Source organism: Polypterus senegalus, chromosome 12 (genome assembly GCF_016835505.1).
Source record: "Polypterus senegalus isolate Bchr_013 chromosome 12, ASM1683550v1, whole genome shotgun sequence".
NCBI classification, from domain to species: Eukaryota; Metazoa; Chordata; class Cladistia; order Polypteriformes; family Polypteridae; genus Polypterus; species Polypterus senegalus.
The window spans coordinates 91,723,609-91,742,578 of record NC_053165.1 but is presented as its reverse complement, the minus strand read 5'-3'; the positions used below and the strand labels follow the sequence as shown (position 1 = coordinate 91,742,578).

At 40.3% G+C, this 18,970-nt stretch overlaps 1 protein-coding gene across 2 annotated transcripts in view; it reads right to left on the bottom strand.

Annotated features, from left to right (window-relative positions):
* The window catches only part of olfm2a (olfactomedin 2a), a 515,218-nt gene that overhangs the window by 98,603 nt on the left and 397,645 nt on the right, over positions 1 to 18,970 (bottom strand). For both annotated transcript variants that reach the window (XM_039772893.1, XM_039772892.1), the window contains exon 2: positions 6,932 to 7,081. In XM_039772893.1, coding sequence (XP_039628827.1) covers positions 6,932 to 7,081 — 150 coding nt within the window. The remainder of the gene's footprint in view (positions 1 to 6,931; positions 7,082 to 18,970) is intronic.

Sequence of the window (18,970 nt, the reverse complement as noted above, 5' to 3'; positions counted from 1 at the left end):
GTGTTTTGTGTTTGTTGGGTTGGGATCCAACTCCCCAACAACACTGCAGGCTTCAGAAAATGGTGTGGTAATTGTTTATTTATCTATTAATTGATTGAATTATTTGTTTAGCGAGTCTGTATCTTTGTTTTTTATGTTTCTGCTGCTGAATGCATCTAAATTTCCTCGTGGGACTTACTAAATCGAAACCGAACAGAACCAAACTCAACACAGCTGCACTCTAACGTCTATTTTCTTTTCTCCCCAAACCTAACACTAACTAAACATTCCCTCTTAAAAACCCTAAATGGCTAGCAGAAGACGAAACCTTAAGAAGAAAACACAGCAACGGGACTGCAAAGAAACACAACAAAAGAGCGACTTTTTCACCAAGGGAACAAGGGACTGAAAACTGTGCCATTCCCTTTCTTTCAAGAAACAGAGTAGTGTAGCGGGGCCACACCGGTATTGTTGTTTATTGTGTTTGCACCCAGTAGCGTCTCGTCTCAGCACCCTGTTTAAATGTCGTCCCCGTAATAAGAAACGGGGAAGGGTGTTGCGGGAAGGCAGCCACACCCTGGGCACGTCAGGACCGGGATTTTACCAGTTACATCCGGCTCATCATTATTTAAACCATCAAGAGGGAAAGAAGAGGAGGAAGGAGAAAGATGGAGATTTCATTTACCAACAACCGTTCATCATTTTCTGCCACTATTTACATTGCGCCTTGATCCAGTTTTGCTTCTCATTCCGTCGGAATCACAACAGCACAATCATCGCCACAAACCCCGGGGTTGGACATTACAAACCGCCTTTTGCCAAGGAAGCATGGTGAGGTTGTTCTATTTTTTTCCGGGAGATTCAAACGCATCTACTTTTGATCAGTCATCCGTATTCTGGACAGTAATTTAACAAGGACTCAATTTCACGCCATTCACATTCAGATTATTCAGTTTTATTTGTGTTTTGTGTTTGTTATACATTTGCAGGGGCAAGGGAGGTTTTTTGTTATTATATATGTAGTGTTTTCACTTTGCGGGTTTGGTGGAAGGATATATATATATATACTAGCGACTGGGAGCCCAATCAAATCGGGCTACAAATTCTACGTTTGTGAACTCCATACTTTCTCTGCAAAGAAATACTTGTTTTGTTAAGTCCTTGAAATGATTTTGTTATCGTGGCACTGATTTGTGCTTAAAATAGACCTTTTTGGCCGATGTAATGAAGAGCTGCCTGTTTAAACGGGGCTGCGAGACGTGAACTCAGCTCTTCGGCGCACCTCATTTGATTTTTTCCGGGAAACAAATTTTCAGAACAAACCGTATTTTATGACTCTAATCAAATGTTGCCGTGGTCATTTGAGATCTGAGATCGGCTAAAATTTAAAAAATGACCGTTGTTAATTCCCAGCCGTCATTACTCAGTTTGCCAATAGATGTCAGAAGGACGGACGCCAAAACCAAATGGCCCAAAGATAGATTTCGATGTACAAATGACGATACGTTCTAAATTACTTACGGTTCTGGAGGTGTCGAAGGGTTTATGTCAGTCGATGATGTTAGTCCTGGAAAGTACGCTCCACCAAACCAACGTTCCAAAAACCAACCGAACTTACTGTTATCTGCTTGAACCAACACCGACTTACTATACTCGGCCGTCCAGCGGCATCACTGAAGCATTCGAACATTCTTAGCCAATCATGCAATACTGCGTCCGCGTTTGCCACGTTATGTTCTAACAACAGAGGCAAAGTCCCATTGCATGGTTCTAACTTGTATTGAGTCGAGGTATTGACATGAACACCATACATATGGGGTATTGACGTGATGACCATACATACGGATAGCATCAAATTATACATAAGAATATAGATACATTTTACGTTGGGCATTTGTATTATTGTTTTTGTCAATGTGCTTCATTTAATATATTTCTACACTTTTTTTACATATCTGCCTTTTTTTACTAGTTTACTAGTCTTTAAACCGTCGATTGGGGGAAGAGGGAAAATATTAATTGTCAGAGGTACGGCTTGGTATAGGTAAGTTTCTCAATAATTCATCCAGGCCACAGGTCCTGGTAGTGTGGCTGCTGGCTGGGTAAGGGGTCGGCCGTTACAGTAGAACTCCAAAATCCCCAACCTAATCTAATATTATAATTTGGAGTGTCATGTGCATGTGCTTAGGGGACAAATTAAAGGCTCTAGTGATGGTAATTCCCTGCCGCTCCAGGGGTTGGCGCTGTGTGCTGATGCCTTCTCTCTTCCTCCTCCCTACAGAAAGGAAGATTCTTCGCTATACCACCGTTGGACCCCCAATTGGACCCACATCTTCCTGCTGGAAAGACTTAAAACAGGAAGACTCTATTTATTGCTTTGTTAACAATTATATGGAGTTTGCCGCTTGGTACTTTATGATCTTTATGGTTACAGCATAACAAAGAACCTGAAGTGTAGGGTCAGTGAGGAAAGAAAAGCATTTTCTGTGATCATTGAGAACTTAAGCTCATTCATTTCGAATTCAAAATGGCCATGCATCATAAAGGCGACTCCTCAAAGATCTAAAGCTAACGGCAGTCCGACTTCTAGTAAGTCCTTGTGTAGTACACATACTGCAGTCTTTGCATCTCTCCATATTGTTGCATTAGGTGACAGAGGTAAAGATGTTAAGATTTGCATTGGGTGTGACGAGGATGGACAGGACTAGAAATGAGGACATTAGAGGGTCGGCTCAGGTTGGACGGTTGGGAGATAAAGTCAAAGAGGTGAGATTGCGTTGGTTTGGACATGTGCAGAGGAGAGATGAGGGGTATGTTGGGAGAAGGATGCTAAGTATAGAGCTGCCAGGGACGAGGAAAAGAGGAAGGCCCAAGAGAAGGTTTATGGATGTGGTGAGAGAGGACATGCAGGTGATGGGTGTGACAGAAGAAGAGGCAGAGGACAGAAAGATATGGAAGAAGATGATCCGCTGTGGCAACTCCTAACAGGAGCAGCCAAACAAAGAAGAAGAAGAAGAAGTGTGGCAACCCCTAACGGGAGTAGGAGAAAAAAGATGAAGATGTTCAAAAAAATAATAACCAAATGAAAGAGCGTGTCACGTCAAAACAGAGGTAAAGGTGTTCAAATTTCCCAAAAGCTAGACTGACTGAGATTTTGCTCATCCATAAGCGCAAGCGGGAGCCCTCGTCCTTAGCCACATACTCCGTAAATTTTGTAATTGAGGCTTTATGGCTCAACGCGCAGAGCTGACTCAAGCACCTTGGACATGGAGAAGGTGCTTTATAAATTAAATGTATTATTATTATTGTTATTATTAACAAGTCAACACAATTAGAGTCTTACATTAAACTGAGAGTCGTTCCTTTTCCTTTATTTTATTTTAAAGACCTCTCTGGCCACAATATGAAGCACTTGAGCATGAAAGAAGCTAAAAATAGTCTACGTGATTATTAAGTTTCTCGACAGGAACAGAAAGCCAAATCTACCCGCACACAGCAAAGCGTTTTAGTATCGAGTCTTTGTTAATCCAATGGCTTCTTCGTTCCTTCCACAGGCTGCTGAGTGCTTTTTATTTCCACTCCTGTTTTGCGCTTCCCTCAAACAGGAAAGCCAAAATCCTTTTCCAAACTCAAAACGTCCACCAAAGTAAACTTTAATAGGCTGGGATTCAATTAAACTCAAAATATAAATACACTCGAATTACAATAATTAGATTGTGGGAGCTCTTCTAAGTACATCAAGTAAAAAAAAAAAATTAAGCAACTCAAATGAAGCAAAAGGCCAAAACAGAAAGCTGAACAAAATCCAAACAAAAATAAGTGAGAGCTCAATTAACATTAAGACTGAAATTCTAATCGTTATTCAATTAGTTAGCCATTTTGTGTCTTTTCCTACATGTGTCTGTATTTAAGTGTGCGATTTTGGCAAACTTTTTATGTTACTTTTTTTTTGTTTTGATAGTCACCATTTTATTCTTCTGTTTTGCTGATGACGTTTAGTGCAGTCTTGATGTGGTTCACCGTTGCTATGGCGACTGCAGGTCATGTGATACAACAATGTATTCTTGCAGTGTCAGTGCCTTTTTCCTATTGTGATCAACAGAGGCCACTACAGAGCCCCATAACCCAAGCACAGACAAGTCCCAGGTTCAAAAAAAAGGTTTTTATTTTAATGAAATCACTCCATTCAACAAGGGCAGCACAGTGGCGCAGTGGTAGCACTGCTGCCTCGCAGTTAGGAGACCCGGGTTCTCTTCCTGGGTCCTCCCTGCGTGGAGTTTGCATGTTCTCCCCGTGTCTGCGTGGGTTACCTCCCACCATCCAAAGACATGCAGGTTGGGTGCATTGGCGATCCTAATGTGTGTTTGGTGTGTAGGTTTGCGCCCTGCCCGGGGTTTGTTCCTGCCTTGCACCCTGTGTTGGCTGGGATTGGCTCCAGCAGACCCCTGTGTTAGGATATAGCAAGTAGGATAAAGAATGACTGACTCCATTCAACAATTACAAATAATCTTCTTCTCTCTCCTTTTCTCTGCTACTCTTACCAAATGAGTGTTGCCTGTCTCCTCATCCGGCTCTGACTCCCCTAGACAAGGCAGTCCGGTTCCTTTTACTGAAGATTTAGGAGAACTTTCGGTGCCAGGGTTAGGGCTTCACCTATTGGAAGTATTTCGGAAGTCACAAAAAATTAGGGAGTGTAGCAAGCCCTACAGGGCTATGTTACTGGACTACAACTCCCAGCATTCCAAATGGTTACCGAAGCCCAGGGATCCTGCCATCTAGTGAGTCAGAGGAGCATACAGCCCTGAAGCGGAGCCTCGCTCGATCTCTCCCGGCCAATTAAGGAGCTGGGACCAATTCTGGCAGAGACACCAGCCCATATGTGTTGTCCGTTACGCTACGTATCATGACTGTGTTCAGCTTAGTGTCCGAAAACTCTACAAATGCAAAATCAATTTTCTAGAATGCTTAAGAACACAAAGTGTAAGGTAGTGCTAAACCGGGAATAAACTGCGATTTCTGGAACGGATTTGCAGTCGTCGACTGATTTTCTGAGTTGTCCCGATTTTCAGCTTCGTTGGACTTCCATTTCACGTGTGGCATGAGAGGGGTTTGCGATGCCTGATTGCATCCTGTCTTACTTTTGTCGTGTCAGAAATTTCGATCGGCTGTCTTGTTGTGTGAGCAGTTCTCACGAGTTGATTTTCGACCTCAAATTTCCCTAATTTCTTTACCCACAGTGAGTGTGCATGTGGCAACAGTAATTACAATTAAATAAAAAGCCAAATCTCTTATCGCAAAACGCATACAATTAAACAGCCAATGACAAAAGTATTTTAAGAAATATTTACTGGCAAAACCTGAGAATAAACACACACAACGGTAAATGACATAGATTACATACACCCAATTCTATCTGTAAAATAGACAAACCGTATTGTCCGCACTTTCCTGACCATCCGCATGTTCGCCTTTTTCTTTTCTTTGTACTTTCAGAGTACCGTACAGCAAGAGTAAGCAGTCCAGCTCTTTTTTTTGTTGACGTTTTCAGAGGCCCGGGGCTGTCATTTTTATTTTTTGAATGTGTAAAGCTTTATTGAGAAAATGTCAATGGATAAAACTGTCCATCGGGGCCAAGTATACGGAAGAGTCCAAACATCCACGTTGTGGCATGTCAACTGGACCGTAGAGTTTGAGCGCATGTGCGACTAGTCACTCTGTCGTACTGTATGAGAAGTCACTGGGCCACAATCTCTAAAAATCGCACAGCCGTAGTTTTATGGTACCCTTACGGTTCACGCCTTGGCACAAGTTTACTTCTTCTTTATTTAGAATTGACGTTGTCATTTGAATGTACGTTTTCAGTTCTCTTAATAAATCTGTTTTTATTTTTGTTATGCCTTAGTGTTTATATAATATTAATGTACTATCTCAAAAAGAGATGTGAAAAGATTTTAATTATAGGATCAGGTTACACCGTCTTAATGGCTCCTTCTGTTAGTTCACTTTCTGCTTTTCTTGACTCATTTATTTGAAATGCTGGCTGAGAGGATCCCCTATAGGCAAACTGAAGGTCTAAACCACAAAATACAAATTACAAAAAGACACAACAGCCTAATAAATATTTAACAAAGGAGAGTGACCAAAAGCACAGCAGCTGTAAGCAGACTAATGCCACCGCACTAAAGTGGTGGCGACTGCAGTCATACATACAGAGTCCTCCTCTGGTAACTGGCACACCTGAGGGGACCAATTCATCGCCCGAAATGAAATCAAGACAGCATTATGAATAAAGGATTTGTGGAATAATACAAGGGATATCCAGAAAAAAAGGTTACAACAGCTGTTAAAAATTGAAAAATGAATATATTTCAACCAAATTTACAGGGCATGTTCCAAAATATGTGTTTATTTCTCAACATAATCGCTGTCAACTTCGATGCACTTCTTCAGCCTGGGCACCAGCTTTTTTATACCCTCCACCTCCGAAAGCCACTTTTCCACTTTCTCCTTCAGCTCCTCATCGTTGGAATAACGTTTCCCACCCAAGAATTCTTTCCATAAGTTTCCACAAGCTGACGATGGATCTCGGCCGCGGATTCGTGACGCAAAGTGAGGAACTTGATGACCGAACGAATCTCGCATCGGCGGTATGTGGAGCAAACGGCCTCAGCAGAGGTTGACAAACTCGCTTGCTGTGATGACTTTTCACAACTGACTGACGCGGTCCCGGGCTTATTTTGACCGTTAGGACCCCCCTACACACAGGTATGCCAACCTTCGAAAAAATAAAAATTCCCTGCATCCTCCAGGGCACCTTTTTTTCTGGATATCCCTCGTAAAAGAAACATAAAAAAATACCTAAATAGCGTAAGAGCTGGAGATGAAAATGAAATACAATGCTGCCATCATGAGATTCCCAATAACCAGTAGACCAAATTTTTTAAAGGTTTACCTTCTCCATTAGCTGCCGAAGCTGTCTGCTCCTTGGGTCCCGTGTGCACATGTTCTGGGCTGGGGCCACCACTGTGCAAATGCACTTGCCATCGGGGTCCTGTGCCGAACTGTAAATCTGCCAGCCATCTTCAGGACTGGGGAAGAGAGTCTGTAAAGAAAAAGGTGGGCATTGTGTTAGGAAGGGGAGAAGCTTTTCAAGTTCTTATACTGTACAAGCATTTGTTGGCAAAAAATGATTAAACATACTGCATGTAAGATGCAAATCTACAAATGAAGATACTGCGATACAGCGCATGTCACAAGAGGAAGGCCCAGACAGGACACAGTACAGAAGTCTCCGATGAACACAAGCAGACACTGGGTTTAACCAGCAAGAAAATAAATCTGATAAAGCAGGCTGCTTAGGTCATAAACAGGATACGATTGTGTGAAAATATATATATATATCAGAGTATAACTAGTGCCCACAGGTCAGGTCAGGTTGGGGAGCATGCACTAGTACAGCGCGTTACCACACCCACCACATGACAAAACAGCTCAGGATCACAGAGGGCACAGGCAGTCCAGTCCCACCCTGCAGAAACGACCCTCTATCTGCTGCAGCCAGGTGTTAAGTAGGCAACCCCTTGGCCTGGTCCAGTCATTCAGCTCTTCAACAATGAGTATCCTGTGAGCCGGGTCACCGTCGGGGAATCGCGGCACATGGCAGTAGTGCCGTAACTGACGCTCCCTCACAATGCAGGTAATGGGCCTCATTCAGGACTCCATGAACAACAAAAAGTCAAACCAGTGATACCCAAGGATTCTCCGAAGAGACACACATGAAGGAGTCCAGACTTTGTCTCAGGTCACTAGTGCCCAGCAACTTTTAAAAGCAGACAAGCGACAAACAACCTATCACTGATTTTAACTTTGTTGTTTTTCAGTTAGTGTCCAATATTCTGCATTTATGCTAAAATATTCACTTTTGTTTCTGTGTGTAATAAAACTCTGAATATTTGGATAATTTCTGAATGCTTAACTTTCTTAAAATATATTGCTGTGTTTCACTAATGATTTTTGTGACATTAATGTCCCTTAATAATTTTTGTTGTTACTTTTGTGATATAATTTCAGTTAAATAATTGCTATCACTACTTTGTGATGTCTAATAATATTAAGTGTTTCATGGCATAATAATTTTAATTAGTATTTACATAATGTCAGCAATGTAAATTTTAATCATTAGTCTGAAACATCACCGCACCTCAGTAATTCTTATTGTTATTTCTGTAACATAAATGTCATCATTTTAACATGGCATTGCTTTCTAATACTTTAATTGCTTTTTTGTGATGTCATCACACCTTCATTTTTATAATTATTTTTATGATGTTTTATGAATAATGTTTTATTTATGAATATTCTGAATAATTTTGTATTGTTATTTTTAAGTTATCTCCACACATTAATTGTTTTAATTGTTACTTTTGTGATCACATTGTGACTAATAATTTTTAGCAGTTTTCGTGATGTCATTGCATTTTAACAATTCTAATTATTTTTGTGACATCAACTTGCCATAACAATTTTTATTGTTACTTATAGGATGACATCATACCTTAATAACTGTCATCATTATTGCATTATGTCATTAAATCTTCATAGTTGTATTGTTAATTTTTGCAAATGACACCATACCTTAATATTTGTCATCATTATTTCCATGATGTCATTACATCTGAATAATTTTTATTTTACTTTTAATTTTTTATTGTATTGTTTATTTTTATTTTATTTATTTATGATTTTATTTTATTATTTATTTCCTTTTTATTTTATTATTTGTTTTGACATCATCATGTCCTTGTTAAGTTTTATTGTTGATTTTGTGATGTCATTACATCTGAATAACTTTTGTTATTTTATTTTTTATTTTATTATTTCTTTTTTATTTTATTATTTATTATTTCTTTTTTACTTCATTTTATTATTTATTTTGACATCATCACGTCTTTGGTAAGTTTTATTGTTAAATTTTGTGATGTCATTACACTTAATCATAATAATTATTTTCATGCTGTCATTATGCCGTCATCATTTTCGTGGTTATTATGATATTATTGTACTTGAAAAAATTGTTATTTTTGTGCCAACACTATACCCTAATTATTTTCATCGTCACTTTAGTCATGACATCATACCTTAATAATTGTCATCATTGTTGCATGATGTCATTACACCTTATTCATTTTTATTATTTTAATGACAATTTTATTTTAGTAAGAGCATCACGTCCTTGGCAGATTTTATCACTATTTTTGTGATTGCATTACACTTAATAATTGTAATCATTATTTTCATAATGCCCTAATAATTTTCATGTTAATATTATACCTTCATAATTTGATATTTCTGTGCACCGTAATCATTTTTATTGGCACTTTAATGACAACATCTTAATAGTTGTGTGGTGTTTAACATCATTGTGTCGTCACTATTAAAGATGTGGGCAAAAACGGAAAGGCCTCACGAAACACAGGCACTAAAATGCTCCTAAAACAAACGATCCATTAGGGTTTTGCTTGGTTGTAAGAGGCTTGTGATTTTTCCGCTTTGATTTTTGATTAACATCTCAGTTTCGGTGCGTTGTTTCTCTTGACCTCCGCCTGTTCATTGACTTGTGTGTCTGAGTCTTCCTTGAAAGGCCAAATCAGTTCTCTTGCCACTTACTTCCTCCTCAAGTGTGTTTGGATCTGTGCTGTCTAAAACCCACCTAAAATTGATGGCTCTATAAATGTGTCACAGTGAGAAGGAGTGACAAACACAAAGACAGCCCACCAGTTCATGCTTTTGGCAGGCCATCTCCAGTTCAGGCAATTAAGGTCTGCCAGTTCTGAAACTGTGAATGGAAGGTGCCTGCTTCAACGGTGGTCCAGCAGGACAGAACTGACAGACACAGCAGGACGATGAACGCGATGTGTTGTAGTGGTCGATCTACAGAAATAAACGGTTCACAAGTTTGTGGCTACGTGCGCATTTTTGACTAGAAGGTTTCTACAGAAACTGAGCACTTCTGGTGAACCGGCACATTCAAATCGAAAACCTTGACTCGAATCGCCCATTTCCTCAAAAAAGGCGACCCTCAGTGGTTCAGCTTCAAAATTTTTAAATGATGAAAAAATGTCCTTTATTCAGTTGTGTCATTAAGGAGTTCGAGCAGAGCAAAGGAGGCTCCTTGTAAACACCAATGGAACTGACATGGCTCTAAGCAAGGAGCCTCCTTCAAAGCACTACGGGGGCAAAGGCAAGAAAGAGCAAGAAAACGAGCTGGGCACGGCTTGGGTTAAATCATTGCCAGAGTCTCACTTTGCACTTTCCTGTAATGAATTCCATTCTGCTCTAATTAGAGGTATCACACTGTGCCTCCACACATAACTCAAGCCTGCAGCTTCCTTGTGTACGATCTTTAAATATTTATAGCTTTTATTCAACAGCGGAGACATCCATCTTCTAGCTGCACTCCTAATCTGACTACCTGATTTCTTTCAGCAAGACATTTTGTCAGAAGAAGGAGGTGGGAGGGGGGGGGCTAACCTATATTAACAGGGCTGTGTTCGGAAAAAAAAAAGGAATGATCATGAATACAGGCCATAATATACACATGCTGCTCACGACTGCAAAAGTAAATAATTAATGCTGGCTGAGTGTGATCCCCGATTACTTAAGCCTGTCCAAAAAGGCATAACAAGGTGATATAAAGAAACATTAAGAAGGTCACGTCATCATGTCCCTTAGACGGAGTAAGCGGAATGTGCAGTGAGACGGGCTTTTAAAAAGGATTGGGAAATGTGTCTGGAGTGCAAAACATCACGTTAGGGTACAGTGTCTTGAGCTTATAGAAACGGTTATGGTCTAGGAATGCCTCGGGATCCCACAGTTTAAATTAGCAAGTGTGGCTGGGGAAAAGTATGGATGGGACTCGCTGCTAAGACTGTCGCCCCAGCATCCCGGCTTTGAATAAGCAGTGGAAAATGAAAATAGATGAATATTAATCTATCTGTCAGTCTTACCCTGCCTATTATGCTAAAATGAATATCTATCTATCTATCTATCTATCTATCTATCTATCTATCTATCTATCTATCTATCTATTATATAGTGCCTTTCTATCTATCTATCTATCTATCTATCTATCTATCTATCTATCTATCTATCTATCCATTATATAGTATCTATCTATCTATCTATCTATCTATCTATCTATCTATCTATCTATCTATCTATCTATCTTTATTTTATATTGTACTAGCCATCCTCCGCAGCGCCGCCCGAGTTGCAGTGAAACAGGACAGAGAGGAGGCCCCGCCCAGCTCCTTAGTCCTGATGTCACTCTTCCCCCTCCCCTCGGCCTGCAGCCTCTGTCTCGGATTAGCGCAAATATATTGCTTCCACAAGTGAACTATAATTCTCAGCGCAATGACAGAAGTCGTAAAATCAACCGGAATGTTCAAGCAAATTATAGAAAAAAAAAAGATCTAAATCCATTAAGTAGTTCTCTCGTTAGCTATCTAAGGGAATTTAAGGTTACGCTCCGAGGCAGACGGGTGAGTGAGGAGGGCCCCACAGCCCTCTTGGACTCGTGCTAAAAAATTGGTACCACAAGTGAACTGTGATACTTAGCACAATGTTAGAACTCGCAAAATCAATGGAATGTTCAGGCAAATTATAGAAAAAAACTTGATCTAAATCCGTTAAGTAGTTCTCTTGTGAAAAGCGGACAAACATACAAACGGGTCTAAAACTGCAAATTTTTTTAATCGGTTTCTTAGCGAGCACCTATGGGCCAAGGGTAACCTACATTCCAAATTTCAAGTCCCAAGTCCTCATGGTGATTTCATGATGAGTAAGTGAGTCTGTGGTATTTTGCTTTTATATGTATAGATTTTACACATCTATCTATTGTGCATAGTATTGTTGCTTTCTATTTATCTGATGATTAGTGTTTTTTTCTAACTATTAATGAAATATATTGTGTCTTCATTATTTATCTATCACAATTTTATTTTGAGCCTTTCACACATATCTATCAATCCATCCATCCATTATCCAACCCACTATATCCTAACTACAAGGTCACGGGGGTCTGCTGGAACCAATCACACAGGGCGCAAGGCAGGAAACAAACCCCGGGCAGGGCGCCAGCCCACCGCAGTATCAATCCATCATGTAGCCATTTCTATCTATCTATGTTACATAGTGCCTTCCATATCTATCTATCATTTCTGATGACATCATGACTCCCATATATCACCTCGGGTCCTTCCCAGCATTCCATCTCTTTGTTTCAGGTCCCACTCCATAAATTGTTCCCTTCCATCATTGTTAAATTGTCTGTTGTAACGCTTGGATGCTAACACTGACCTATTACGAACTTCTACAGTATACGGGGCCGGATACCCCAAACCTTTATAATTGTGTTTTGTTTCTTTATTACGCTATCTATCTATCTATCTATCGATCTATCTATCTATCTATCTATCTATCTATCTATCTATCTATTGTCATGCACACTTGCATAGGCAGCCGCGGAAAGACCCAACAAGCCTCGTATCACTTCGGGACAGGGGATCAAGGCGAGGCACTAAACTTTATTTCTTTTGTTCCAGCAGAAAGACAGATACAATGCTGCCATAAAGTCCCGGATGTCTGAAAAACACACGTTGCCATTTCCGCATTCCATCCCTTCCTCTGGTCCCACCGTGATGATGTCATACCTCCCACACAACACTTCGGTTCCCTTCCAGCATTCCATTCAATTTTCGGTCCCTCATTATTTAAGTTCCCCCCTGCAACTGAGACTGTGAGATGTAATGACTGGTTGTCAGAGCATTGAGAGTGACATAAGAGTATTGGATATTTTCTTTTGTTTTGTACAGTATACGGGGCCGGAAACCCCAAACCTTTATCTGTTTCTGTCTCCTTATTACACTATCTATCTATCTATCTATAATAAAAATTAATATCTATCTATCTATCTATCTATCTATCTATCTATCTATATTAAAAATTAATATCTATCTATCTATCTATCTATCTATCTATCTATCTATCTATCTATCTATCTATCTATCGTTCTTGCCTTTACATATCTGTCTATGTGTCTAACACTAAGGAGTTTCAAGGTGCTGTTACTCTGTATCCATCTTTCTCTTATACGGTGTATGTGGTATCCTTCAGTTTTTCTGTCCGTTTCATATTGCCTTTCATATCTGTCTGTCAATTTATGCTATCAATAAGTTGCACCTTTTTCTGTCTGTCTGTCCATCTATGTCTTTCCTCATCACTACATGCAAAAAAGTTTGGACTTTTTTAGAAAGTCTCTCAATACAGTTCATGTTTTTTAATGTCTTTGATTCTCATGCCCAGTTGCTTGTCTGTGTGAAGCTTGCATGTTCTCCGCGTCTGTGTGTGTGTTTTTTATTTTTGTTTTGTTTGTTTCTTGTTCTTCTCCTTCCCACTTCCCAAAGTGATGAGTGTTGGTGACTTTGAATTGGCCCTGTAAGAGTGGGCCCTGTGATGGACTGTAAAGCCTACCTGAGTTGGTTCCTGCCTTGTGCCCAGTTCTGTCAACCCTAACCTCAGTTAGATTGGGGACGGAATGTGGGGGTGACGGTTGAGAATAAGTTACTTTGTGTTATGTTTTATATTATTATTATGATAAAGGTTTGGGTGGATGTCCACCATTTAATAATTTAAATATATATTTTGAGCGAAGAAAGAAAGAAAGATGGCAATCACCCAGAACATCTTTGCATTTCATCATACTGTGTGTTTCTTGTACTGTAGATCCGTTACAAAGAAGGAGAGACAGTCTGACTGCCCAGGTGCTCATCTGTCAGTATCACCCAAAACATGACTGCCCACCTGAGACCCTGAAGCCTTTTAGTCTCACGATTGTATCCTGAGCTTCATCAAACCAGTGATGCTGCCTAATGGGGCCATCACCAAGCAGATGAAGGCCAAACGATTACAATGGAGGGCTACATCTGGCATTTAACAGGCTGTCTTTCATTCAGGTCTTAATGGTTGTTAAACTCAAGGAAAATGAAGAAGCTCTGTCAGGGCAGTAACTTGCAAAGTAAAAAAAATATACAGTATCTAATTAAATTTGGCCTCGGAGCCTACAGAAGAAGACTCTCATGTGAACACAGATGGACTTGCTGGTAGTCCACAGACAGAGGCTTGAGCAATGAGGCCTTTTTTTTGCCTTAGGAGCGCATGGCCCATAAAACTCAGTTTAGTGAAGATTTGAAACATGGGGCCATTGTGCGCTGATAGAGCACCATTACTGAGTCTCATCCGGAGGATCATTACAGCAACAGATGTCGTGTTTGCTTATGCAGAGAAGTGTTTCATTTTTAAAATAAATCTTGTTTTATGCAGAATGCTTTAGGATTTGACCACTGCATAATTCAGCACCTCCATTAGGTGGGAATGACAAAAGTGGATTTGACTGCTTAGATAACATAAGCTGACATTCTCAAAGCCATTTAGCCCGCTGCACAGTTATTGGCAGGGGGGCTTCATCTGATCACTGCACCATCCGGGCATAGACCAGGAACCTACACTGGACAGGGCAACACTCAAGCACACTCCCACACAACATGAACATTTTTTTTTTATTTTAATTGCAATAATCCCATCAACCAACATGATGTCCACTATAGTACATTAACATAAATTGAACTGAGTTAATTGTATGGTGTATACAGGATAGGATAACAGTTAGCGTGCAACAGTCCAGGGCTTCGACTGAGAACTTCACACAGAAAACAACTGGTTCCTAACCGCTGCACCATAAATATTATTATATAATACAATAATTAACAAAGTTATTATTTCTAAGATTATTTATACAGATGGGCATAAACACCACTCCACCACAACATTAAAACCATTGACAGGTGAAGTGAATCACATTGTTGATCTTGTTACAATGGTACCTGAAGTGGGGTGGGATCAAATTGGCCAAAAGTGAACAGACAGCTCTTGAAGGTGATGGGTTGGGAACAGAAAAATTGGGCAAGGGTAAGGGTCTGAGCAACCTTGACAAGGGCCAAACTGTCATGGTGACGTCACAGGCCCAGAGCGCCTCCAAAATGACAGGTCTTGTGTGGATTTTAACATGGCTTTCTCATTGCTTCATTTTAGTATAACCCTGATATTCTGTAAATGTATTTTTTTATCCATACTAACCCTTTCTTTCTCTACGCCACCATCACCTGTTCAGGGCACCGTGTAGTCCCCACACTGATGGATTGAAAGCCAGAGGTCCAAACTCCAAGTCCCAGCATTCCCTGCGGGAATATGTAGTGCTGCAGCAAACCCAGGGGAGTTACCCTCTAGCATCCCAGGAAAGATAATGCCCCAAACGTGCTCTCTCCCTTGGTCCTCCTTCCATCCAGCTGGCATCTCGGCCAAGTAACAGCCCTGACTATCCATCACAGTAGCTATTATTACAACTAGTTTAACTTTTTTTTTAAGTGCTTACTCCGGTTTCCTCCCATAGTCCAAAGACATACAGGTTAGGTGCATTGGCGATCCTAAATTGTCCCTAGTGTCTATCTATCTATCTATCTATCTATCTATCTATCTATCTATCTATCTATCTATCTATCTATCTATCTATCTTATCCTGCCTACTACACTAAATTAATATCTATCTATCTATCTATCTTATCCTGCCTACTACACTAAATTAATATCTATCAATCTATCTATCTATCTATCTATCTATCTATCTATCTATCTATCTATCTATCTATCTTATCCTGCCTACTACATGTAAATTAATGCCTATCTATTTTATCCTGCCTGCTACACGTAAATTAATGTCTATCTATCTATCTTATCCTGCCTACTACACTAAAATTAATATCTATCTATCTATCTATCTATCTATCTATCTATCTATCTATCTATCTATCTATCTATCTATCTATCTATCCTTAACTAATGGCAGATGCATGAGTAAGGAAGGCCCCGCCCCCACCCCACAGTCCGATGTGTCTCAAGCGAACCATGATACTTAGTGCGATGAGAAAGTCGCAATATTAATAGAATGTTCAAAGCAAATAATAGAAATAAACTCCGTTAAGTAGTTCTCTCGTGAAAAGTGGACAGACATACAAACGGGCTAAAAAAATTATAAGAAATTTCGCGTTTGGACCATGAAATTTTTAAAACCGTTTCTTAGTGAGCACCTATGGGCCAAGTGTAACCTGCATGCCAAATTTCAAGTCCTAAGTCCTTGTGGTTTGGGAGATTTCATGATGATTGAGTCAGTGGTGGGCGACACGGTGGCACTGTGCTGCCTCGCAGTTAGGCGTCTTCCATGCGTGGAGTTTGCATGTTCTCCCCGTGTCTGCGTGGGTTTCCTCCGGGTACTCCGGTCCAAAGACATGCAGGTTAGGTGCATTGGCGATCCTAAATTGTTCCTAGTGTGTGCTTGGTGTGTGGGTGTGGGTGTGTGCCTTGTGGTGGGCTGGCGCCCTTGCCGGGATTTGCCTTGTGCCCTGTGCTGGCTAGGTTTTGGCTCCAGCAGACCCCCATGACCCTGTGTTAGGATATAGCGGGTTGAAAAATGACTGACTGACTATGTTATTACAAATGTTATCATTTTTGTTGGTTATTTGATGCTTCTCTTCTGAGGGAATGCTTCACAAAATGAAATTAAAGCAGTTTGATTTAATATTGAAGTGAATATCAAGCAAGTTAAGCATTAAGCAAATGAATGTTGCTGCACACTTCCACTTCTTTCTAAATTACCAGGTGGCTGTTGATAGAAGAAATGTTGTTTTTTTTTTTTTTATATGTGCTCGGACATGAACATTTCAAAGATTGGGAGCCATATGCTTTTAAAGCAAAGTGGGCTCGACGAGACGAGGGTTTGGGAAACGGAGTTTGTTTTCTTTTACCTTCCTGCCTAAATAAATTTGGCAGATTGCAGTCACTGTTTAGGGTCATCAAGTCGACGCAAGGGAAAGTCATGTCCCTTTGTGACACGTGGAGACCCTCTGTGCCCCACAGTAATAAAGCCAATTCCCTATCTAATCCCTGCAACAGATCGACTTGCTGCTCCTTCTCTTGTCCCCCTGCCAAGACAAGATTCATTGTGCAGTGACTTGGATATGTGCTCGGAAAGCCAAGTGAGGCATGCCTGACATTTCTATTGTTGGAGGATTTAAAATCACACTGTTATATTTGCTCAGTGTTTTGGGAGAACAACGATTTTAGATAGAAAGAAAGAAAGAGGTTTTTTGAGTCTTAAATATACCTTTTATTAAACATTCAACAATCAATACAAAAATCAACAAACTATCAAAAAAGAGAACATCCTATGTAACCTTTGAATGAGCAATCTGCTGTAGTTTAATTAGTAATGCATTCACCAAAAGAAAAAATATAATAATTAATTCACAAAACAAAACCACACTCCTCATTAGCCATTTTACAAATAGCATTCATTGCACACCACTGTTCTATAAATGTTTGCAGATTGTGGGTCATCGTGAAATCTAAGAAACTTCTTATGTTTAATTGTGCCTTTAAGAAGCCCACCAAGTCTGCCACTCTTCATTTTTTTTCCTTCCTAGTGATATAAATGGCAAGCTTAGCCTGGCCCAATGAACAAATTTGCTAACCCACTAACATTCTTTTTTTGCTCTCACATTAGCAAAGCCACATATAAAAACCTGATTGTTAAAATAAACACCCAAAACACTAAAAACTCTGCCAAGTACAAATAAAAGAGGTTGAATCCTAAAACAGTAAAGAAAACAGTTGGCAAAAGGGACATAACTCTGCGATGTTGGAGTTACTCTTTCTTCTTTCGGCTGCTCCCATTTTTTCCATATCTTCCTGTCCTTGTTATCTTACTCTTTCACACCCATCACCTGCATGTCCTCTCTAACCACATCCTCTGTTCCTCTTCCCTGGCAGCTCTATCCTTAGCACCCTTCTCTCAGTATACCCCTCATCTCTCCTCTGCACATGTCCAAACCAACGCAATCTCGCCTCTCTGACTTTGTCTGTCACCCGTCCTGCCTGAGCGGACCCTCTGATGTCCTGATTTCTAATCCTATCCATCTTTGTCACATCCAATTCAAATCTTAGCATCTTTAACTCTGCCACCTCCAGCTGTGTCTCCTGCTTTCTGGTCAGTGCCACCGTCTCCAGCCCATTATATAATATCTGGTCTCACTACCGTCCTGTAGACCTTCCCTTTCACTCTTGCTGATACCCGTCTGTCACAAATCACTCCTGACACTCTTCTCCACCCATCCCACCCTGCCTGCACTCTCTTCTTCACTTCTCTTCCACAATCCCCATTACTCTGAACTGTTGATCCCAAGTATTTAATCTCATCCACCTTTGCCAACTCTACTCCTTGCATCCTCACCATTCCACTGACCTCCCTCTCATTTGCACACATTTGTGCTGCCGTGGTGGTCCTACTGATCTTCATTCCTCTCCTCTCTAGAGCAGATCTCCACCTCTCCAAGGTCTCCCCAACCTGCTCCCTACTATCGCAAAAGATCACAAAGTCTTCAGCAAACATCATAGTCCACGGGGACTCCACGAGGAGTTAATTAAAGACAAAAAAGAATTAACTGCCACCATCGCATGGTCAATTCTCCATTGCAGATCGCCAGTTCTCTTATTCAATGACAAATTGACTGTACAGACTGTCCCAAATGGGGCTGACACACTCCACCCCTCCCAGTTTATCCCTCCAGGGCGTATCCGGGTATCTGCATAGTTCGGACTGGTTTTTGAGCTTGGACACACATTTTATATACTGTAGCTCGTTCCCTTCTGCAGAGTCAAAAGGAAGATATTTAGTTTTTCTCAGTAACCTGCCATTTTCCTCCATCATTAATCAACAAATTTGGAAAACCAGACAAAGGCTCTGGGTAATCTGTAGCTTTGAAAATGTCTTGCAATAAATCCTTAGCTGTTGAAGGCATATTCAAAAAAATCTGTCGCAAAAATC